The sequence below is a fragment of the Squalius cephalus genome (genome assembly GCF_949319135.1).
Source record: "Squalius cephalus genome assembly, chromosome: 23".
Lineage (NCBI taxonomy): Eukaryota > Metazoa > Chordata > Actinopteri > Cypriniformes > Leuciscidae > Squalius > Squalius cephalus.
Genome location: NC_137144.1, coordinates 13689947 through 13714844, shown reverse-complemented (window position 1 = coordinate 13714844; position 24898 = coordinate 13689947). Strand labels below are relative to the sequence as shown.

General features: G+C 37.1%; 1 protein-coding gene and 1 long non-coding RNA gene across 2 annotated transcripts in view; one reads left to right on the top strand and one right to left on the bottom strand.

Moving 5' to 3' along the window:
• The first annotated feature begins 849 nt into the window (after positions 1 to 849).
• On the top strand, positions 850 to 3127 carry foxb1a (forkhead box B1a). Its single transcript, XM_079858798.1, has one exon. It carries the CDS (start codon positions 1367 to 1369, stop codon positions 2255 to 2257), a length of 891 nt encoding a protein of 296 aa, XP_079714924.1. The 5' UTR covers positions 850 to 1366; the 3' UTR covers positions 2258 to 3127.
• An 8675-nt stretch (positions 3128 to 11802) lies between these two features.
• LOC307151048 overlaps positions 11803 to 24898 on the bottom strand; it is a 51896-nt gene continuing 38800 nt past the window's right edge. The window contains exon 3 of the long non-coding RNA XR_013819808.1: positions 11803 to 12566. This is a non-coding gene — a long non-coding RNA (uncharacterized lncRNA). The remainder of the gene's footprint in view (positions 12567 to 24898) is intronic.

The window sequence follows — 24898 nt, the reverse complement described above, 5'->3', positions numbered from 1 at the left end:
CTGTTAATATTGTCGGATGTGCTCGCGCATTTAAACCCGCAATAATGAGATCTGGCTACATCTTTAAAATTAAGAGAATATTAATCATTGGCAAAAAAAGTGGTGATTTGTTAACACTTTACACTACAGTGTCAATGTGTATTTGCATAAGTAAGTAAGCACCGTGTAATACTAATTAACTATGTGTAATTATTTAGCAGCCGTTTGTAAGCACGCATTGTTATTAATCGCACCGCGAATATGTTTTCATCATTATGCCATGACAACATTTTGTTTCCATCTATTCAATTTCTACCAGATTTTTCAAATAATCCGCGTAAATTGAAACTTCCAATAAAACAATTAAGGCAGCAACTTACGTTTCAAGTGTTTTAGTGTGATTATAGTTAACGTGATTTAATCAAATATATGGCCATCGCCTGACTGTAGTAAAAGACCATCCGTGGAACATTTTCTAGATGCTAATAAACATATGCTTATGGGCTAAATTACACATGTATGACTCCCTTGGCTCATTATAATGACGAGGCGCTCTGGTTAGTCGTGTGGAAACGGCTGGAAAAAAATGTGTCGCTACACGGTTTAATTTGCCCTCCACATGTTTACGTTGGGATGCAATTGACATTTTCGCTCTAAGGAGGCATAACAAAGCAGGCAGAAGTCATACGAACTGTGTCATGACAGCAAGACAAGCAAAAAGTAACTGTGACGATACAATGCAAACTGCATGCAAGTTCCAGCCAATTTCCATGTCAAACATCCCATTGCTCAGTAGCTCCATTTGTACGTGTGAATTGTAGACCAAGCACCCTACGAAGCGCGCAGAAAGGTTCACACACATACCTTCACACACTGTTACCGGGTGCCATCGCAGTTCAATTCCGGTTGCCGAGCCTTTTCACCCCTTTGCTCTGTCTTCAAATGGAAATGATTTCTATTGGCCCAAGGTGTCCATGTAAATAGGTGTAAATGAAACCAGATTATGCCTTTCTCCCAGCCCCCCTCCTCCCAAGGCGATTGTCATGTGATAGCAAAGAAGTGGCACATTAATGAAGCGCCTCTACAGGGGTCTTTTCTGCCCATGTCGCCACATAAAACTATCAGATGGTTAGAGGAAGGACATGGAGGCAGCCACTTAGCTCTTAGTCTTATCAAGAAAGAAGGAGAGAGAAAGAGAGAGAGAGGATCTGGTCCATTCAAGCTGCCCTGGGAAGAAGGAAACCTTACTGCTTGTTTCTTGAGCTCACAGCTCCAAGGAAGTGAACTTGCAGGACGAGTCTCAGCTCTGTTAACAGAAAAAAAAAACTCATAAAACCCAACTGAGGACAGACATCCAGCTGAATTCCGACACAGAATTTTGGACAGGATGCCTAGACCCGGGAGAAACACTTACAGCGACCAGAAGCCGCCGTACTCCTACATTTCCCTCACCGCTATGGCCATCCAGAGTTGTCCGGAGAAGATGCTTCCTCTCAGCGAGATCTACAAGTTTATCATGGACCGCTTTCCTTATTACCGGGAAAACACCCAGCGCTGGCAGAACTCCCTGCGCCACAACCTCTCCTTCAACGACTGCTTCATTAAAATACCCCGACGCCCGGACCAGCCCGGGAAGGGCAGCTTCTGGGCGCTACACCCCAGCTGCGGCGACATGTTTGAGAACGGGAGTTTCCTGCGACGCCGCAAACGTTTCAAGGTGATGACATCAGAGCACCTGGCACCCAGCAAGCCCTCGGACGCTGCCCACTACCTCCAGCAGCACGCCAAGATCCGGCTCAGCGCCCTGGGAACCCACCTCCCCCAGATGTCCAGCTACAACCTGGGAGTGTCCCAGCCGTCCACGTTCAAGCACCCGTTCGCCATAGAGAACATCATCGCCCGAGAGTATAAAGTGCCAGGAGGGCTGGCGTTCTCCACCGGGTACCCTCTGCACAACCAGCTGACCACAGCCTGGCCCCATATGTACAGCACTAGCATGATGGACAGCGCTGCGCCCATCTCCATGACCAGCGATTACAGTGCCTACGGTGTGCCCATCAAGTCGCTCTGCCACGGCGGACAGACCTTACCGGCGATCCCCGTCCCGATCAAGCCCACCCCGGCGGCGTTGCCTCACCACATTCCCGCTTTCCTATCGAACTCTCCCCAGTCGCTGAGCCCGACGTCCCCGCAGACAGCGACCAGCCAAAGCAGCCCAGCCACCCCGAGCGAGACTCTGACGGGTCCCGCGACGCTGCAGTCGGTCGCTGTGCACTGACACCCGCGAACGTGGGGCCTCTCCCCGGTCGACACCTGTACTCCAAAGTTGAATTTTAATAACAGACCTTGAAAAGAACACTGGCTATACAATCAAGGCAAGAGCTATCTATGTTGCAGTGATGTTAATTTATGTGTATATGTGTTGAGATTTTTAAGTGTTGCTTTCGATGAGTCCAATCACATGGATCGACACGGATATCGTATTGTAAAATGGAGAGTTTTTACATTTTAAATATCCAGAATTTTACGTGTTTATTCGAATGGGGTTTGAACTGCTGACAAATTCCAAGCACTGCGATCTGCTTCATGTTTGAATCGCGCAAGGCAAAGCGCTCGTCGTTTTTACAGGTTATAATCGTTATCGCGCTGAAATAAATTGTAAGTTGGAATGCTCACTATACTTTCGTGTAGTCATGCAACTAAATTTCCTAGACGACTAAACTTGTCTCAGTCTGCAAACCAAATACTATCCTACTTGATCTAAAAACACACACACATACACACAGTACCATGGCAAACTTGAAAAAAAAAAAAAAAGAAGTTTAAATAGTTTTAAAGCATAGGGTCACCAAGAAGTAAATATGTGAATAATTGCAAATAAGTGATATTGAATTGTGTCAAATGCACTTTTTAGTTTAGATGTTTTACATTCTATTTTGCAGGAAATGTTTTTGTGAGCGTTTAATTTAAAGCCGTGGTGACCATGTGTATTAAAATGCCGTACATTTGTACTTTTTGTTGAGATATAAAGCATGCCTTTTTCCAAGACTTTGTGTTGTTCAAGCATGCGTGCTTTTAAAAGATGTGCAAAAACGTCTGCATTAAATTATAAACTTGGTCATCAGAATATTTTTTCATTAAAATTGTGTAAACCTAAATAATTGCTCTTGTATTTGTTTGTGCATTTAGCTTATGGGTTTCTCTTGATTCACAGGCAGCCAGATTACTTACTCATGTACACTCCTATGTAAAAACAATTACAAAAACATTATTATTATTATTAGAGAATAAATACAAACATTATAATTAAAAGATGCAGCACTGCTATTTGCTGGTGTAAATCAATTCTAACTTTTCATTTAATGTTAAAAATAAGGTTATAATATTTTCTTTATTGGCTTTTTATTTATTATAGAATAAACGTGTACATTATAGGATATATCGTCTGAACATCTTTATTGGTATAAATTCGCTCATCGGATCAGGCAAGGTGAGCGCTGCTTTTCTTCGAGGAAAAACACAAGCGGCGGATTGGAATAAATGAATGAAGCTCTTGATTAGGATGCATGAAGTTACTGTGCCGCAGTCACAGCAAACACAAGCGGACTCATTCATCAGCACAGACACTCACTGTGCACGTCCAGTTTTAAACCTGAGCAGAGAATACATTTCAGATAGAAATATTCTTTGCGATTTTCACCAATTGTATTTTATGTTTCCATGCTATTTAGCATATTTTACACTCTAAAAAATGCTGGGTTGTTTCAACCCATGTTTGGATCAAATATGGACAAGCGTAACCATTGGTTTAAATGTTTAAATTAATTTTTAAACCCAACAGTTGGGTTTGTCCATATTTGTCCTAAACATGCCTTGAAACAACCCAGCATTTTTTTAAGAGTACTGTTTATTTTTTCATATTCTATTTTATTTGGATAGAATAAAATGACACTGTAAAAATATATTGTTGGTTTAACTTAAAGAAGTAAGGTACCTGCTTGGTTGCCTTAACATTTTGAGTTCAATGAAATGAAAAAAAGTTAGTTAATACAATGGAGATTGGTTTAATCAACAGAAACTCAAAATATTATGTTATCTAAACCATATGAACTATCTAATTTGATTTGACAAAAGAAAAAATATTGTGATAAATCATGAAACTTTTTTTTTTTACTTTTTTTTTTTTATCGAATTAACCTTAAAATTACACTTCACATATATTTATTATTTCATTGTTTTATTTTTCCTGAGATTTTTACCCTATGATTTCAAGTTGTCCCCCCCTTTTTTTACTCTCAGGTTTAATGGGGGGTCCATTGATAAAGGATGTGTCGCGGTTCGAATGCGAGAAACAGGTGCATTGTTTGCGTCCCCGCATAGAGAGCAACAGCCTTCTCCGGGATATTAAGCAAATACATTAGAATTCCGTCACTTTATGCAATTGAGCTGATCAAATAAAGGGTCCCTGGCCACTTCATTCACCCTCATTCACTTGAATAGAAAGTGCAAAGAATTGCAAACTTAGACTGGGCCACCGATGTAGATTTAGTCTTTTTTCAGAAAGACAAAAAGGCCGATTTCTCACAAACACATAGCTGACTGGGGGACTAGGAAACGAGTTCTGAGACCCCTTTGGAATTTAAATCCAACCCCTCCCCCTGAGAGACTGTTTGCACAACACTGCAAGTTTTTTTTCACCCTTCCCTTTTTTTTTTTTTTTTTTTACTTTCCTTTTCGGGGTTTGACATTGTGTTGCATTGATGTTTACTCTATATCATACGGACAGAAGTGTATGTTTCGTTTTTAAAAGAAGAAATAGCATTTAATATAAAGGATCTAAATAGAAAAATCTATATAAATGTTTTACAGAGCAAAATGCACTTAAAAATAGTTTTTAATTGTATTTATTCGTTTTATTTAAAAACAGAAATAGGCATGTTTTACAGATGTAAACAAAACTTTATTTGAAAATAATCAGACACGTTTTAAAGAAGAAAAATAAAATGTCCAAACGTATTTATATATATGATTTTTTTATTCATGAATTTTAAGGAGGTAAAAGGGATAAATCAACAGAAATGTTTAAAATGTACAAAAATTTTTACATTTATCATTTCATTTTCAGTCGCTTATTATTGTAGTCCCTATTTATTTTACAATTTTATTAATAACCTGTAGATTTTTGTTTTGAAAGACCTAACATAAAACCAGCACTGCTAAACAAGTTAAGTTACGGATATATAATTCCAAATCATAATTTATTAATTAACTCATTACACCAAAAATGCAGGGTTGTCTCTACCCATGTTTGGGTCAAATATGGACAAACCCAAAAATGTAATAAAAAATAAATAAATCAGCGGTTTGGTTTTGTCCATATTTGACCCAAACATGGGTTGAAACAACCCAGCATTTTTAGTTATTATCTGCCACATGGCCAATAAAATAGTGTAATTTTACGGTTTTAAAAACTCTAAACATGCTGGGTTGTTTCAACCCATGTTTGGGTCAAATATGGACAGAGCCAAAAAAGTAATACAAAATTGTAAACTAACAGTTGGGTTTGTCCATATTTGACCCAAACATGAGTTGAAACGACCCAGCATCGTTTTTTTTAGAGAAACAGTCCCAGCACCTTTACCTTTCACAAAGCGTGTATTCACATGAAACACACATTGTGAAGTTTTCTGTCTGATGCAGTCTTGCACTATACGCATGTCCATGTCACATGATCTCTGAACACCTTACGTTTGTCTGTCCTCTTCAAATCAACAACCAGGCAAGTCGTTTCCACATTACATGCAGAAAAGCAGCTTGTTGTGATTTCAGCCTCAGCTGTCGTAGAGTTTCTCTGTTCATTAACGCCAACGTGAACTCTGTTGTGTAAGCAAAGACAAAACGATCCATCCACTACATGATCCACTCCTAGAAGAAGAAGGTCATCCTAGGCGGGGCGGGGGGGATAAAATATAGAGCGAGCGATCCACGCAAAACCACAATGTGCTAGTTTAATTAAAAGAATTCATTACAGTGGGAGCCCAAGGTAATTAGCATGCATAATTTATGATTTGCTTAATGCAAGCCGACCGAGGCGTCAGTAATAAACTCGACTTAACCTCCAGCGGAGAGAGATGAAATGGACAGTGGACGGTTGTTTATTGTCGAGCAATTAGTCAAATCCGTCTGACAGAAGTTTGGTTGATTCTTGGCTTTTTGCTGAACTCGAATGACTTCATTTGTTTTGCAGGATGAGAAGCGAACTTGGACTCAGACAGTCAGCAAAGGTAAACACGGTGTTGTTGTGTCAAGATTGATAGCGCCAAACAGTTCGTTAAACCAATCATTTTATATCACAAGAGGTTAAACAGACAGGTTGTAAATCTTCTTCAAGGCTTCTTGTAACTTCTTTACTCAAACTGGTGGCTGAAACACACTTAGTTTCTTCGTTAAGTCTCTCTCTGCAATAGCTTCTTTTTACTCCGAAGGTCTGTAATGCTGACAGAATGAGGCCAGAGTTTGCTTCAGCTCCGCACTCCTCATGTTTCCGCTCATATTATGGGCTGTCAAGATGCTGTTTGTAAAAGCGTAAAAATTAATCGACGCTAAGCAAAAGTTGCATCCAGTTTACTCTGCAAATGTGACAAACCGCATCGCTGAAGGAGGAACGGATGTGTGTTTATGCTTTGCTGATGGCTATTTTTCTTTCTACTTTGCAGCCACACGTTGATTTTTACTAAAACAACTGCAAAAAACAAATATCTTTATGCACTCAGTGCATGCTTAGCAAAAAGTGCTAACTGAGGTAGGCACTGCTATGCCTGACCCATTGTTATAGTGGAGGTGTAGGCACAAATGAAAGGATTTATAAACTATTAAATAGGCTAAATAAACAAATAACGCGACCTTTGTTGTGTACATAAATAATAACACTTACTGTGTTGTGCAAATAAATAAACAATATTGCATTATGGTAAATAAATAAATATCATTAGATTAAAAGAATAAATAAATAATATTGCACAAAGAAATAAATAGCATCATATAAATAGACCAATAGTATTGCATATTTGCATAAATAATAATATTGCATAGGCTAAATAAATAACGCGGATTCTGTTGTGTAAATAAATAAAATTGAATAATAAATAAAAAAATAAAAATAGCATCATTAGATGAATGAACGAATGGATAAATGAATGAATAAATAAATAATGTATTCCATAAATTAATAAATAGCGTGAACTCTTTTGTATAAATAAATAAATAACATCATTAGATATACATAAATAAATAATAGTGCATAAATAATAATATTGCATAAATAAATACATAAATAAATAACAAAACTCTGTTGTGTAAATAAATAAATACAATTGCATAATAAATAAAAAAAAATCATCATTAAAAAACAAACAAACAAACAAACAAAAAACAACCTTTTGGTCCTTTACACAACTGCCATATTCGATCAAAACAGATTGAACTCTTAATCCAATCTTATGTCACTGTCACAGACCTTCATGTTGGGAACATGTAAATAAACTGATTCTGACACAAGCTTCAGAGACTCAGTGGACCCCTCCAGTGGGGGTCAGGCTGGTCTCAGACGCTTGTCTCCAGGTACGATGGACACCAGAGACAGTGGGGTTGGGGTTGAACACCCTTGTGTGCATGAAATTAGAATGTCAACATCTGATTCATGCTGCTGGGCAGTAACTGTGAAACAAATTATGTCTGTGGGAGGCGTCGCACAAGTTCTACTCTGCTGCGGATATGAGCTGAATGTGGGGCAGGCCTGGATTCCAAGAGAATTAGAAAGAAAAGTAAATATTTATAATGCAACTGAAGAAAATATAATACAAAAGAACTCGGAAACAAAACATTGATTTCTATCTATCTATCTATCTATCTATCTATCTATCTATCTATCTATCTATCTATCTATCTATCTATCTATCTATCTATCTATCTGTCTGTCTGTCTGTCTGTCTGTCTGTCTGTCTGTCTATCTATCTATCCATCTCTCTGTCTGTCTATCTGTCTATCTATCTATCTATCTATCTATCTATCTATCTATCTATCTATCTATCTATCTATCTATCTATCTATCTGTCTGTCTGTCTGTCTGTCTGTCTGTCTGTCTATCTATCCATCTCTCTGTCTGTCTGTCTGTCTGTCTGTCTGTCTGTCTATCTATCTATCTATCTATCTATCTATCTGTCTGTCTGTCTGTCTGTCTGTCTATCTATCCATCTCTCTGTCTGTCTATCTATCTATCTATCTATCTATCTATCTATCTATCTATCTATGTCTCTCTGTCTATCTATCTATCTATCTATCTATCTATCTATCTATCTGTCTGTCTGTCTGTCTGTCTGTCTATCTATCTATCTATCCATCTCTCTGTCTGTCTGTCTATCTATCTATCTATCTATCTATCTATCTATCTATCTATCTCTCTGTCAGTCTGTCTATATATTTATATTCAGTGTTTATTTATAAAAAATATTTTTTATTTGAATAAACAATAAATAAATACAATTATTTGGATACATAATAAAATGTTTATATTATATTACATTATATTAATCCAGTCTAATCGATTAATCATGATTAATCACATCTAACATAAATATTTTTGTTTACAAATATGTGTGTGTACTATACTATAAATGCACACACACACAAATATACACACATGTACACACACACACACACATACATATATATATATATACACACACACACACACACACACACACACACACACACACACACACACACACACACATATATTATGCAAACAAAAACTTTTATTTATTTTTACTTTAAGTTTGATGCGATTAATCGTGATCGATTTGACAGCACATATATTATATTATATTATATTATATTATATTATATTATATTATATTATATTATATTATATTATATTATATTATATTATGCTTCTGACTGGCTTCTGACTTTTTTCCACTTGCTAAACCATTATTAGCCAAGTTTTTAGAATCCCGACAGATATTATCTTGAGTTTTCTCCATTCAGGTGCACCTGGTCTCTTAACTTATTAAGATGTTAAACGCATTTCCTCCCTGTTAGTGTCAATGCAGTAACTTAGCATAGCAGGGGCAGTAAAAGAGTTCCTAATTGTTATTCAAGATAAGGATGCGTATTGTCTCAGGAAGGTGATAACAGGAACCATTAGCCGGGATCTTAGTTTTTTAAAGGTCTCTACTTTCACCTGAACGGAGGCTGTCCTGTCTTACCAGTTCAAGAGGTCAACAGAACGGCAGTCTCGAAAGCACATTTGTTTGAATTCACTGCATTGCACCTCATTTATCACAGCGTGTCACCTCATGGTGATCTTAATTATATCCACTGTGAAATGTTGCAATATTAGCTGTAGGAAGAGTTTGCTGCAGGACTCCATATTGAATCCCCAGATGTTTCGAAGAGCTTTGAGGATTGTTGTTCCCATGTTCAATAAGAAAACCCATAAATTAACATATGTTCTGACACTTGGAACATCTAACAAAAAGCCTCCGTTACGGAGTGAAGGCATGCCCAAGCCTCCAGACTCTGCAGGGCTGTGCAGGCTCAGACAGAGCCCAGCGTGAGTTTTTCCTCCTCCTATTCATCACGCTTCAGGCTTCGGGTCTGTCAGTCTGGGCCTCGGCATTCCACGCCGCCAATCCGAAGCCAGAGCACTTTCTCCAAATATTACTCCCCTCATCTTCGGCTGATTCCGGCCAACAGCCCCTGATGCTAAATCTTGGTGTTGACAATTCGGAGAATGCATGAGGCTCGGCAATGGCGTTTAGTGTTGTTCAGCACTGTTTGATTTGGAGGACAATTGGGCGAAACTCCAGGTTATTGTGGTTATGAAACCGAGCGTGTCTGTGCAGTGAGATCGTTGAGGATAATTTAGGTGTAGTCGGGTTGAATTTAGGTATATAACCTCTTTTGACATTTAGTTTTTATATTGTGGAATACTTAAAATAATTTAAGATGTATATATTTCAATATTATATTGTATTCTCAAACCCAAACTCCCAGTATCATCATATTTTTATAATAGATATTTAGTAAACACACTGAAACCACACTAGGATACATTGGAGCAAGGTGTAATTATGTCATTAAGATTTTAACCAAAAACTATGTTCTCAGGACAAATGTATTTTCCATAAATGTCAAGTTGGGGCAAGTTGGCACAGTAATATCAAGGTTTTTTTTTTTTTTTTTTTTTTTGTATGTTGCAGTTTTATACTCAATTATATACCCATTTTTGTCAGCCAAAAGAACTACTAGCCAAAAGAACTAAGTACACACACACACACACACACACACTGACACACACACACACACACACACACACACACACACACACACACACACACACACACGAAAGTAGTTGTTTCTATATATATATATATTCTATATATGTTTCTATAAATACATGTATAATACTAACATTGTAAGTTATGGGCCTAATTGGTGATATGTCTGTAATATTTATGTTAATTAATTCATTAATTATTCATTAAATGGTTGCAGTATGTTACATATTGGAAAGAGCTTTCAGAATTATTGGTAAATATTTTTGATTAATAGTACATCTTACACAGGCCTAGATTCCTATAACCAGAATATAATCTATAACCTATTTTAATGATATGAATTAAAAATATATTTAATAATAATAATAATATTCAACTATATATAAATGTATGAAAAAAACTTTTTCCATATATAAACTATTAACATAGATTTACATAATATAATATAATATAATAATATAATATAATTCAATATATTATATTATATTATATTATAAAAAGTTTAACCTTTCTCTCTCTTATTCTCTCTCTCTCTCTCTCTCTTTCTGTCAAAACTCATTTAACCGCAAACATAAACATCTCCTTTTAATGATGGGATGTAGCAGATTCGGCACTTGGGTGTTTGGGTGCTGAAGGGTCTTCACTGCAAGGCGTTAAATATGTTAGGACAGTAACAGCCTCTGTGGATTTTTTAGTATCCTTGCTATTTCCCCTGCTGCGACAAGCTAATCTATCACCACAGATCTTATCTGTGATTCTGCTGTGGTAAGTCACACCCCGCGCCACCACTTCAAAGGCCGATGGGGCAGCGTAGGTGTGGGAGAGCTGAGGGCTACTTCCAGGGGTGAGGCTGATTAGTGGCGTTAGGGGGGGATCGGGTGGAGGGGGTGGGGTTGGGTTCAGGAGTGCCGTGTCTGGAAAGACAGCCACGGGACAGAGGTGTGTGTCTTGACAGCAGCTGTCTCTGTATCCTTTTCTCTCTTGGTATTTCTCTTCTTTCTTTGTACCGGGTCACGGCACCAACAGAGCCCCAGCGATTTATTACACACACTGGTAATTGCTAGCTGGAAAGGTCTGTTGGATTGGAAAGTCTAACTGCTCCTAAACTAATCCAAAAAGAATGAATGTTGTCTCCATTGAAGACTCCATCGGTCTTTGATCCATATATATGTTTATATAAGTTTGGTTATATTGGGTATTTAAGATTGGTAAACCTAGAATTTTGCATGTAAACTTTTTTTCCCCACTATATTTTCCTCCATATAGAAAGAAATCTTAATCCCCCATCCTTAAAGTAATGGGAAAAAGCCACACTGCTCCCATTAGACCTTAATATATTGCAACGTTTCGACCAAACAAAGTCTTCATCAGGCCTGTCCAAGCCCCCGCCCAAGATTGGATGTGTACAGTCCCAGAGGAAAAAAATCATCTTTTCGTATCTCAAAATATTTTTCTATTATTTTATTAGACTATTTTTGTTTTGAACACACTTAAAGGGATAGTTGACCCATTTACTTGCACTCATGTTGTTACAAACCTGTTTTGAAGAATGTTTAGTGTTTTTTTCTATTCAATGAAAGTCAATGGGGTCCAAAACAACACTGGACTCCAATGACTATGGACAAAAATACACCAAGACATTTTTTTCTAAATATCTTTTGTGACTGAAAGAAAAGGGTAAAGTTATATTAATAATTTACTGTTTGTAGTAATATTTATAACTTTTTGTTACACTGGGTCGCCACTTGATCTGGGTCCTGAAGCAAAACCAATTGAAACCTCTGTGGTAACATACGAGATCCATCAACTGCTAAGAAACATCCATCAGCCCCTGGGCTTCATCGTTGTACATTTCAAATCTACCACACTGTATTCAACAGCAGAGGAAGCTGATAGTTGACTAAAATGGGCCCTTGTGACATGCAGATGGATGCCTCTTGTTGTCGAATAACAAGGCCCCATTGTCCCGCTAATGTAACTCCATCGGTCTTTGATCCAATCCCATGTTGTGACGATCAGTGTGAAAATTCCCCGTCAAGAGCACGATCCACTACTTTGTCTTTTGTTATCGTGATAATCTGCCGCATTCAAATTCGACTTTGTTCTTTTGTCTCTTTGTCGGCCGAGCACAATGCAGGGTTAATTAGCAGCTCTCCGCGTTCCTCCACTGTTAATCACACTTGAAGTGTCCTCTTCAGAGTCAGCGACTCTCATCAGCGCCTTACTGCAAACACGGCCGAGGTCCAGCTATTAACAAACAAACAAAATAACAAACAGAGCGTCGTTAATCCCGTCTTTAGGTGACAGAAGAATCGCATCTGTTCATGGCTGGCATTGAAATATCGTACAGTGTAACCAGGTGTGGATGAACTACTGATATTAAATCATTTCAAAACACTTTGGTGGATTGCTAAATCTGGCATTTGTGAGACAAGGTTTAAATTTTTATCAGTATGTGCATTCCCTGGGATTTGAACCTGGGACCATGGCATTGCTAGCACAACACTCTACCAGTTAAGCCAGTTAATTGTCAGTTACATATACCATTTAAAATGACTGAATCAACCTAAATTCATTAGGTTACACCAACAAACGTATTTTTAGGGTGCAGGGGACTCCTTAAGGAAACAAATGCACATTTTCAATGCTAGAGTTACAATCAATTATTAATCATCAATCATTAAAAAACACATATTGATCATCCTTCTGAATAATCTGGGTAAGCATGTGTATTTAATATATGATTTTATATGATATGATTATATTTATGGAGTGCAGAGGCACAAGAGATTGATTACAATTTGGGTCAAATTGATTAATTTATTCAAATATACATAAAAAATGTAATTCATGCAGTGACAATGACCATATTACAGGGCAAAGTCAGTTTAGGTTGTAAAATGTCATGCGGTGCGACTCCCCAAAATGCTGCTTATATTTATGAATTAAAAATTAATATTTGTTAAAAAAAAAGTACTTACCTTTAAAAAATTATAGACTAACATGTAATCAAGTTGTAGGTTAAATATGACTTTTTTACTACCAGCTTATAACTAATTTTATTTCATTAAATTGAAATGTGTAGTAAACTACATTTTTTCTTTTACTCTTATTTGTCATTGACCCATTTACATTTTATTCTCTTGACAGACACTATTATCCCATGGGAATCGAACCCACGACCTTCCTTATAACAGCCTGTCCACATAGACCGGATCCGAAAGCTTTCCTCATGTCGAATTTTCTCTCAATATTACTCTTCTTCAGAGCAAGATCTCCACGTTCCCTGGTGGTCTAATTTATGTTAAGTCACCAACCTCCCCCATGGCTGTTTTGAAACGTCTGCGAATGGAGACTGTATTGGTGCAGCCTAGCGCTGTGCCAGAGTCCCCGGTGAGATTACTCTCCACGGGAAAGAGCCACTCACCGAAACCATCTGCAAGTCCATGGGGCAGTTTGGGAAGAAAGACCAGACTTCTAAAGATCTCCACTCTCAACCCCGCTTCCCGTGCAAAGCGGGTAATTAATTCTGATTCTGAGGAAGTCAGCGGCTGTCCTTGGATCAGTGGCATGTGTAATACACGGAAACCGGTTCCTCTGGGAAAACTGCTTGTCCTGGAATGGACAATCGAGCTCTTCAATGTTTTGAAGCTAAAGGAAAAATCTAGGTTCAGTACAATCGCAAGTTAAATGCAGTCGCCAGAACATTGTATGGAAGCTTGTTTTGACCATGGAATAAACAAATAAAAATGGTAATTGTGACTTTTTATGTCTCAATTGAGACTTTTTTTCTGTTTTATATCTGACAATTATAATAAAAAGTCACTTTTTTTCTCGCAAATAAAGTTCGTATTTTGCAATTCTGACTTTATTTCTTGCAATTCCGAGTCGGAAAATAACTTGCAATTATAACTCACAATTCAGAGTTTATATCTCACAATTCTGACTTTTTTCCCCTCGCAAATCCGAGTTTATATATAAATTATATAAGAGGCTTGGGCATGCCTGGAATTTTTGGAATTAAGATTTATTATTCAGAACAAACTCGGAATTGCGAGATATAGACTAGCAATTGAAAGAAATAAACTCAGAATTGTGAGATATAAACTCAGAATTGTGAGAAACTCGCAATTGCAGAAAATAAACTCAAAATTGAGGGAAATAAACTCAGAATTGCGAGATATAAACTCAGATGTGAGAGAAATAAACTCAGAATTGTGAGATGTAAACTTCGGAATTGCAGGAAATAAACTCAGAATTGTAAGATATAAACTCGATATTGCGAGAAATAATCTCAGAATTGTAAGATATAAACTCAGAATTGTACGATATAAACCCGTAATTGCGAGAAATAAACTCAGAATTGCGAGATATAAACACGGAATTGCGGGAAATTAACCCAGAATTGCTAGATATAAACTCGGAATTGGGAGATTTAACCTCGCAATTGGAACTAATATTTATTATTATTCAGAACAAACTCAGAATTGCGAGATACAGACTAGCAATTTAAAGAAATAAACCCAGAATTGCGAGATATAAACTCAGAATTGTGAGATATAAACTCAGATGTGAGAGAAATAAACTCAGAATTGCGAGATATAAGCTCAGATGTGAGAGAAATAAACTCAGAATTGTGAGATGTAAACTTCAGAATTGCAAGAAATAAACTCAGAATTGTAAGATATAAACTCGATATTGCGAGAAATAATCTCAGAATTGTAAGATATAAACTCAGAATTGTATGATATAAACTCGTAATTGCGAGAAATAAACTCAGAATTGTACGATATAAACCCGTAATTGCAAGAAATAAACTCAGAATTCCGAGATATAAACTCGGAATTGCTAGATATAAACTCGGAATTGGGAGATTTAACCTCGCAATTGGAACTAATATTTATTATTATTAAAAACAAACTCAGAATTGCGAGATACAAACTCAGAATTGTGAGATATAAACTCAGATGTGAGAGAAATAAACTCAGAATTGTGAGATGTAAACTTCGGAATTGCAAGAAATAAACTCAGAATTGTAAGATATAAACTCGATATTGCGAGAAATAATTTCAGAATTGTAAGATATAAACTCAGAATTGTATGATATAAACCCGTAATTGCAGGAAATAAACTCAGAATTGCGAGATATAAACACGGAATTGCGGGAAATTAACCCAGAATTGCTAGATATAAACTCGGAATTGGGAGATTTAACCTCGCAATTGGAACTAATATTTATTATTATTCAGAACAAACTCAGAATTGCCAGATACGGACTAGCAATTTAAAGAAATAAACCCAGAATTGCGAGATATAAACTCAGAATTGTGAGATATAAACTCAGAATTGTGAGAAACTCAGAATTGCAGAAAATAAACTCAGAATTGAGGGAAATAAACTCAGAATCGCGAGATATAAACTCAGATGTGAGAGAAAAACTCGGAATTGTGAGATGTAAACTTCGGAACTGCAAGAAATAAACTCAGAATTGTAAGATATAAACTCGATATTGCGAGAAATAATCTCAGAATTGTAAGATATAAACTCAGAATTGTATGATATAAACTCGTAATTGCTAGAAATAAACTCAGAATTGCAAGATATAAACTTGGAATTGCGAGATATAAACTCGGAATTGCGGGAAATTAACCCAGAATTGCTAGATATAAACTCGGAATTGGGAGATTTAACCTCGCAATTGGAACTAATATTTATTATTATTCAGAACAAACTCAGAATTGCGAGATACAGACTAGCAATTTAAAGAAATAAACCCAGAATTGCGAGAAATAAACCCAGAATTGCAAGATATAAACTCACAATTGTGAGAAACTCAGAATTGAGGGAAATAAACTCGGAATTGTGGGAAATTAACCCAAAATTGCTAGATATAAACTCGGAAATGGGAGATTTAATCTCGCAATTGGAATTCATATTTATTATTATTCAGAACAAACTCAGAATTGTGAGAAATAACTTACTTTCTAACCTTTTATATGAAAAGTTATATCCAGTTTAACAACTTTCAAATTTGTTCTTTTTTAAATCCTCCAAAGATTTGGCCCAAGCAAAACAATGGGAGTCAAAATGAGTTTGCTGGAATCAATATTATGCCACAAATGCTGTCGATTGAACTTAACTTGTACTGAATATTCTCTTAAGGAATTTAGAAGAGTTATTTTATCAGATTGAAGCTATTTTTAAGACTACGTCAGAAGTTAGAGTGCATAAGTAGAATGCATAAGTTATTGTGAACTCTGAGTTTTTCTAGAACAGCAAGTAAAAATTACAATGAAAATAATAAAATAGCAGGTCTATGCACATATAAAACACATTTTGCATTGTTAAATTTTTCATATTCTCCTCATGACCATGAGCCTTCGGGTAATGTGTGTAAGTTACAGTATCTGTTTACACATGTAGATGCTAATGAAGCTTTAATAAACAAGAACTTGCGCGTTTCTGAAGTCATAAGCAATGATACGCTGCCAACACAATCCCAAAGTCACAAAGTTCTCCAAGGAGCGTTTTCCTTGCCCAATCGTAAGAAGAATGTAGGTCGTTTTAATGAATTTGCAAATGCGTAAAATGATGAAATATGATGAAATTGAGAAAAAGCGTATAGTTTTTAATAAACCATTAAAAGGAGAAATGCATTTCCGGAAGCAATTAACTTTGTGTGGACCTCATCCGTATGAATGCATGAATAATTTATCTGGAGTTTGTGGATTCTCATTTCAGTCTCTTTCTCATCTTGTGATACCGATCCGATCTTCAAAAGTCACACTTAACACCCTTCTTTATGTAATTAACATAAGCACAAGTTTCTGCACATTTAGTTCAGAGCTTCACCTCAGGGCGAGGCATAACTCACAGCTCCTGTTTAGAATTGGATTGACCGGATTGACTGGATAACTGGCTTAATTGACAGCGCACAAGGCTGAATACTTCTGCTGGAGTTTAGCTGGAAATTGACCATGTATGATCTAACATTATGTACACAGAATGTAGCACAATGTAAAAGGTTGATGGACCTACATCAAATGAATAACTTTTGTAATGTCTCTAATCTGTTAGGTGTTTGAGGGGGACTGGTAAGGAAAAGTCTTTTACCACGGTTTTACTTCTGTGCTATAATATATATATATATATATATATTTCTTTTTTATTTCTTTTTTTTATTTGCGTGTTAAAAATATTTTATTTATTTTAATAATTAGTAATAATAATAATAATAATAATTCCAAAGATATTTTTTTACAGAACAATATACATCTAGGGATGTAACCAGCATTTATTTGTTTAAAAATATATTTTCTATTCCTTATAATAAAACAAAATAATAAACAGGAGAACTATATTTTATCATGAGGTTTCATTAAAGGTATAGCGGAGGATTTTTTACTTCCGGGTGGATCACCTATACTATTGGTCCTCCTAATTGTCAATCATTCTGGTGAATCAATCAAACTTTTCAAAAAGTGGAGAGGGCGGGTCTTATCTTATTAAGTTCGGAAAGATCCTCCACTATACCTTTAATAATAATAATAATAATAATAATAATAATAATAATAATTAAAAATGTATATGGAAAAATTATGATTTGTTCTGTAAATAAATAAAAACAAATAAAACATTTAGATTATTATTAATATTATTATAATTATTAACAATAATAATAATAATAATAATAATCTAAAATTTTTATTTTTTTTATTTTTTTATTTACAGAACAAATACATATTTTTTCCAGGAATGTGACCTATATAAATATATATAAACAATACATCTAAATATATTCTTATAAACATAAAACCTCATTCCCATACACCAATACACACATAGAAGTACAAATCTACTTATTTTTTATTACAATGACTGACTTTTAAAACAAATTCTATAGTCTTCTTTATTGAAGGCATCATGAGATCCATTGTTTACCTTTGACTAATAAGTTAAACTCTGGTTACGATCCAAGAACTATTGCTATTGAACATTTTCACAACGTGGCTACAGAGCGGGCCAAAACATTTCACAGAGGACCTTCCAGTTGTCATCCAGCCAAATAAGTATGGTACTGCTGCGCCTCCTGTCCGTTAGCCAGCGCGGCCAGTGTAAATAACCATCTCAATAACAAACAGAGGAAAATGCAGGAGCCAGTGTGTCAGAGCGGGTAAGCCTGTACCGGGCCACTTTAATGACGCCGTCAATGAGGCCTATGCAACACTCTGCTAATTTCTTTTCTTTGGCTTCATTAGGTGGCACTGCAGAGGACAAATAAATCACTGGAGCAAAGTGGAAGAGAAAGAGAGAGAGAGAGGGGTCTGTTGTTTTGTCGCCCCGGGTCACCAAAGTCAAACAAAGTCACCTCTCTTGGCCCCACCGATGACTTCCGCAAACAAAGCCAATGGTTCTATTATGGGGCAAGTGGATGTCTGGACACCAAAAAAAAAAAAAGGTAGCAGGTAAACCTAAAAGTTCACCCAAGAAGTTTCACTCCTTACTCTCCACATCTAAAACACTTTAAAACCCGTCACAACCAGAACGGCGACCGCAGCGATCTGAAGAAGGGGCTCTCGAGCAACACCATGTCCCCGCGAGGGGGGCCGCTCACTCTTTTGAGCTCTTCTCCGGCGGGGCTGTAAAGCGCTGGCCTCCGCAGGCCACAAATCAGCTCCTGAAAGCAGGCATGCATCTTCAAAGGGTGGGCTGGCCCTCTGTGATATACGGCCCCCGCCGAGAACAAGTTAGCCACGGCCAGTGTCTTTGCACCTGGGCCATTATCAGGCGACCGGGATCATCTCCTCTCACCACACATTCAAATGTACAAGTAGCAGATTAGGCTGACTCAATCTTCTTTCCCTTCTGAAGGATAGGGCGAGGGAGAAAAAGAGGGGAAAGCAGAAAGAAAGAAAACCTCCTCGGACTTCAAAAAGAGCTCTCTGCTTCTGTCCTTCTGGGAGAGTGAAAGGCCCGGGAGATGAGAACGGAGGGGGGCTTGTGTATTCAGAGAACTAATTCAGAACTGATTCCTCTAATACACTCCTGAAACACTTTTAATTGTGTTCGTTTGCATTCAAAAGGCGCGTTTGCAGCTTTTAATTGGCGAGCGCTTTGAAATAATTGAAATGTGTGACTTTGTGGGGGACAACTTAAACAGTTCTAATGTGCTTTGCTGGTAGGTGCGGGCCGCCCATTATTCCCGCGTTCTGACACTGTGGCATTTTCAAGGGGTCTTGATCTGTTCTCTAAATAAAACAGCTATCAAGGTTTGGCACGCCAGTTGCTACACTGACCGAAACGGTAAACACTACATTATACCAAGTAATTGCAGTTAGCAATTAGCTTTAAAAAAAAGCTCTCATTGTGGCAAAGTGTTAATGACCTTTGACCAAAACTATTACTGTAAACAAAACTTTGTTGACGGTTTTTTCTTAAAGGGGAAGCGTGTCATTTCTTTTAGACTTTCAAATAGTATCTCCAATCCCAGAGAGACAACTAATAAGAAGACATTTATAAGTTTAGGGCTACAAACAGTTTAAATAATCTGACAAACGCATTGGCAATCACTGTGAAAAACTGTAAAATGCTTCCTTACATTTTTAAGGACAATCAACTTGGATGTTTCATTTCAAGTCATTTCAACTCAAATGACTTAAAAAAATTTGTTGAATCTTGCTTAACTTATTTTAATGAGTCAAACCAATGTAAAAACATATACTGTCACCAGGGTTTAACATTAACTTTTTCACTCACCAGCCTGTCATACAGCCATCTCTTCCCTTCCTCTTTCATCCTCATCCTTTTCACCAAAAATGTGTTTTAGGTGGACAGATCAATATAGTAAAAAGAACATCAAAAAAACATAGGATGTTGGAAAATAACAATGTCTTCTCTGTTAACCAAATGTTAATATTTTTTTTAATCTTCGCTATTGCTTTAATGCAAATGAACAAGCGCGCTGTTAATTGTTGCATAGTGAGGAGTGTGTTCAAGTAAGCCAGATATGCACAGATTCTGCGCAATACACTCTATTTAATACATCACGATGACTCACAAGTTGAGTATTTGCGCTTATTCTGCGCAAATTTGGCTTACACGAACTTCCCTAGCAAAGTGAGTAATAAGTTACAAGCCAAATTGGCTAGTGATTTCACAGCCTTTTGATTTTTTTTGGCGGGTGTTAATTTCAAACCCTGTTTGCCATAACTTATTGATTATATATTTTTTTACAGTGCAATGGCATGTGTTTGGGGTGGAACTACAGGGGAAACCATTTAAAAATATATATGTTCATCCAAGCAATGGAACACATGGGAAACAGTTTGAAATCAATCACATTTGGTGAAGCTAATAGTCATGAAAGTCATATGTAGGCCATACTGTATGTATGTATGTATGTATGTATGTATGTATGTATGTATGTATGTATGTATGTAAATGGAAAATTAGCTTTAAAGATCTCACTGATGTAAAGTGTTAATGACCTTTGACCAAAATCATGGCTTTGAAAAACAGTCTACCATTAAAACATTCTAACATTCTACCCATTAAAGTGTTTTTTTATTTTATTTATTTTATATTTAATGTTAAAATAACATCTCCTATCCCACCATAAAGGGATAGTTAACCCCAAAATGGCAAGTGTGTCATACACAGGTTGTTCCAAACCTGAATTCCTTTGTTCTATTGAACTCAAAAGAATATATTTTAAAGAATGTTGGTAATCAAACAGAGAAACACATACAGGTTTGGAACAACTTGAAGGTGCATAAATGATTACATAATTTTCATTTTTGGGTGAACTATCGCTTTAATATACAGATATGATTAAAAGTTAGTCATTTACAGGTATATTTCCCCAAAAATTTGAAATAACCATACAAAATATCAAAATACTGCAATGGCAAAGCAGAACTGGCTCAAACAATAACACACTTTTGGGGTGGAACTATCTATTTGTCCGAACAATGGAAGACGGTGAGAAACCTGCTCGAAAAAATTATTATGTCTGGAGATGCTAATTGTCCAAAATTTACATACAGCTCCTTTAATGTAAAGTGATCTTAGACCAACACAAACTAATAAAAACTGCACATTTCCCCCATAATTACTTTTAGAGACAGCAGCAGGTGATACAAAGTGCAAGAGTTGCGTTTGTAAAATCCCTGTATTATGAAAGTCAAATTTTTTTCCCTCTCACCTAGGCAGTAGATCAAGATTTGTTTGAACTTCAACCTCGCCTCATGTCTAGCGTTGCAAAGCCGAGCTGTGCTCACATTGGCACAGAGCTGTGAGCTGTCAATCTTCTCTCACCTCTTTTCTGCCTTCTTCTTTTAAATACTTTTATTTGTCATGGCAAGGTCTGCAGAGTGTGACAGTGTGTTGTAAATCTGTCTTATACCGGGTTACTCATCCATGTTACAGCCTTATAATGGATCCAGGTTGACGGGAGTAGAGCGAGAGGAATATTTTGGCGGGTTTCAAAAAAAGATGGCGGCGTACACGCTGCATTATTTGATTCGTGCACTTTTTTTATATTTTTGAGCATATTTATGGGCATTATATCCCATTCACGTCAGTTTATCAAGTAGTCTGCTAGTTCGCGTTTCAAAGCAAATCCCTGAAAACGCTCCTTTCCCCCACAAATCGCAAGCCATTCTCTCTTGAATCATTTTAATCCTCAGGGGGCTCAAACTCTGGCTGTCATTTCATCGGCCGGTGCCAGCGCTCGGACTCAGAATAAAACCAGCGTAGCGTGAATATCATTCTGTGGCCGCATGAGCTGCCTTGGTGAGCAGTGGGTTTGAAGAGCGAGGCGTCACGGCCCTCCCTCCGAATGCCTGCCGTCTACTCAGCAACCCTACAGTGAAAGGACCACCCACTTAGGCTTGAGAGGGGATTTCAAGCCTGCGTGCGTGTTCTGGGCTTTAGCCCTCTTTTTTGGACACTGTTTGCTGTTCGTCCGATTGTGCTCGAGGCCTTCTTCGCCCCTCAACGTCCCGCGGTTAAGCTGCCGTTTTTAAAATATTCGGTCAAAGGATGAAATGGGATGAGCGTTCATGTTTATAGAAGTCCGAATCAGTTGAATTGGAGATAAGATGAAGTCAAGATGCGTGTTGACTTTACGAATTTGCTTCGAAGAAAATCCTGTAGTGATAATATGATAGGCTATAACTGGTCATTGAAATTGGTTTAAAAGTCAAGTCAAGTCCCCTTTATTTGTATAGCTTTGACAGGGATAAACAGGAAAATAATGAACCAAACTTTTTGTAGTGAAGTATTAATGAGCTTCGACTAGTGTTATCATCATTACAGAATATTAAAATGAAAACTACACTGTAAAAAAAAGTTGCTGCCTTACATTTTTAAGTCCAATCAACTTGGACGTTTAAGTAATTTCAACTTAAATTATTAAATTGAATTAAAATTAGTTGAATCTTGTATAATTTATAATAAAAAAAAATTAAATTGCTTAACTTATTTTCATGACTTAAAGCAAAACCATATGTATTCATAACTTATTGATCAAATAATTTTTGTAAATGAAAACATTTTCCTTAACTGAAATAAAAATTAAAAACTAACTTGAAAAAGGGCCACAAATAATTTTTTTTATTTTGATTTTGGTATTATATAAAACATGTGAAACCTTTACAATACACCCTCATTGTCATTATATATATATGGGTCAATGACATGACATGCATTTTTTTGTGTGTGTCCAATTTCATTATTTTCCTGAAAAGAAATTTGAAAAAAAAAAAAGAAATGGACAATATCTCCTTTATACGAAACCCTTTTCATTTTATTGAAATTCAATGATTTTTTTGAGTTTTGGTGTTTGAAAGACTAAAAATCACACACACACACACACACACACACGCGCACACACACGCACACACACACACGCACGCACACACACACACACACACACACACACACACACACACACACACACACACATATATATATATATATATATATAGGGCATTAACTTTGGAAGTGATATGGCTAATCCAATGATGTGAGTTTGAGCCGTGAGTCTGTATCTAGACCGGGAATGTATCTAGCCTTTATGTCGAATATGTCAAATTTTTCCCATTTTTTTTTTTTTTTTGCAATTCCGGAAGTGACAGAAAACTCTTTCCCGTGACTAAAAAAAAAAAAGCTTTCTTTGCAACTGCAATTCAAAAACTTTTCATTGTTTATATAGCTACTTTTCCCCGCATGGCTGCCCACAGTCTCTTATGCTCAGCACTGCCCGCCAACTCTGTGAGGTCTTGTATGTTTGGATTCCCAACTTCAGCGCTCCACCCTAACGCATTTGTCCCCAACTCCCCGTCTTCATTTACAACCTGTTTTTATCAGTGCGCCTCACAAAGCACAACAAAACAGGGGGAGGGGAGTGGCTCTTCCCCGTCGGGGCCCGACATCAACGGCAACATTGTCCGTGAAGCCCTTTCGGTATCTCCATCCCCTAGTGCAATATACAAATAATCATTTCCATATGCAGCGGAAAGGGTCACGGCATTAGCAGAGGGAGGAATGCTTTCGGAGGGAAATATTGTTCAGCGATGACACAGAAGTAATTTGGGTCTCGCTGAGTGATTCCATCAGGGCCTTTTGTCGCCTCAAAATGTTTGACCCAGGGGTCTGTGTCACCCCTGTTAATGGCCGCCAGAGTCCTGTGACAGTCGGAGAAAGTAAAACATCTCGCAACTAATAGCAGGCCTCTAGAGGCTCGGGCATAAATATTTAAGCGCTCTCGGCTTGTCCCGAATGCTAGGGGGTCTCCATGCCTTGTTTGCACATAATGCGAGTTGGAGAGCGAATATGAAAGCGTTTCGAGAAAGAAACAATCGAAAACTGTACGCTTATCAGGCGGCCCGTCTTGTAATCAACACCAAATTGGCGAACGCCATTATATGGGAATACAAACATGCTTTTAATCCACTTATGTCTTTGGCTTCCACAACTTAAAGATTTAAGTCTAAACTAAGACAGATTAGCAATGTGATCTCATTTGCGCAGTGTTGCTAAGATTACATCCATCCTTTTCCTCATTGTACACCAAATTCTGGAGACTCTCATAAGACTCCATTTCTCAAAGTAAACTTAATTAAATATAGGGGCCGTTGAGGTGGTTCGACGTGCCATGAATGATCGTCCCCGCGGACAAAGCTGTTACACAAGCCGTCGAATTATCTCTGTCAAACTTTGGCGTAATCTGACCTGATCCTCTTAAGAATATTTAAATGAAGGCATTTGCACATCAATGGCAGCCATGGCAACCTTGTGTATATTCTTCTTTGGGGCGCCTCTTTAACATACGGCTTTAGAAAAAAGCACATCTCTTCCGTCATGTTTACAAACAACAAAACAAACAATTCCCCAAAGAAAGAGCTGGAGTATTTTAAAACATCATGATGGATGGAAAGAGAAATGCGGATGATTGAAAAGGAGGGAGCTAAGCCGGAGGAGAAGAGGATCCCAGCTAAGTTTAACTTCCTCTTGGAGTTTCAGAATGTTTGATATTATCCTTCAAAGACTGCCGTCTTTTCCCTGATAATTTCAGT

Coding starts and splice junctions, on each gene's coding strand:
- foxb1a (XM_079858798.1), top strand. CDS start 1,367: ATGCCTAGACCCGGGAGAAACACTTACAGCGACCAGAAGCCGCCGTAC.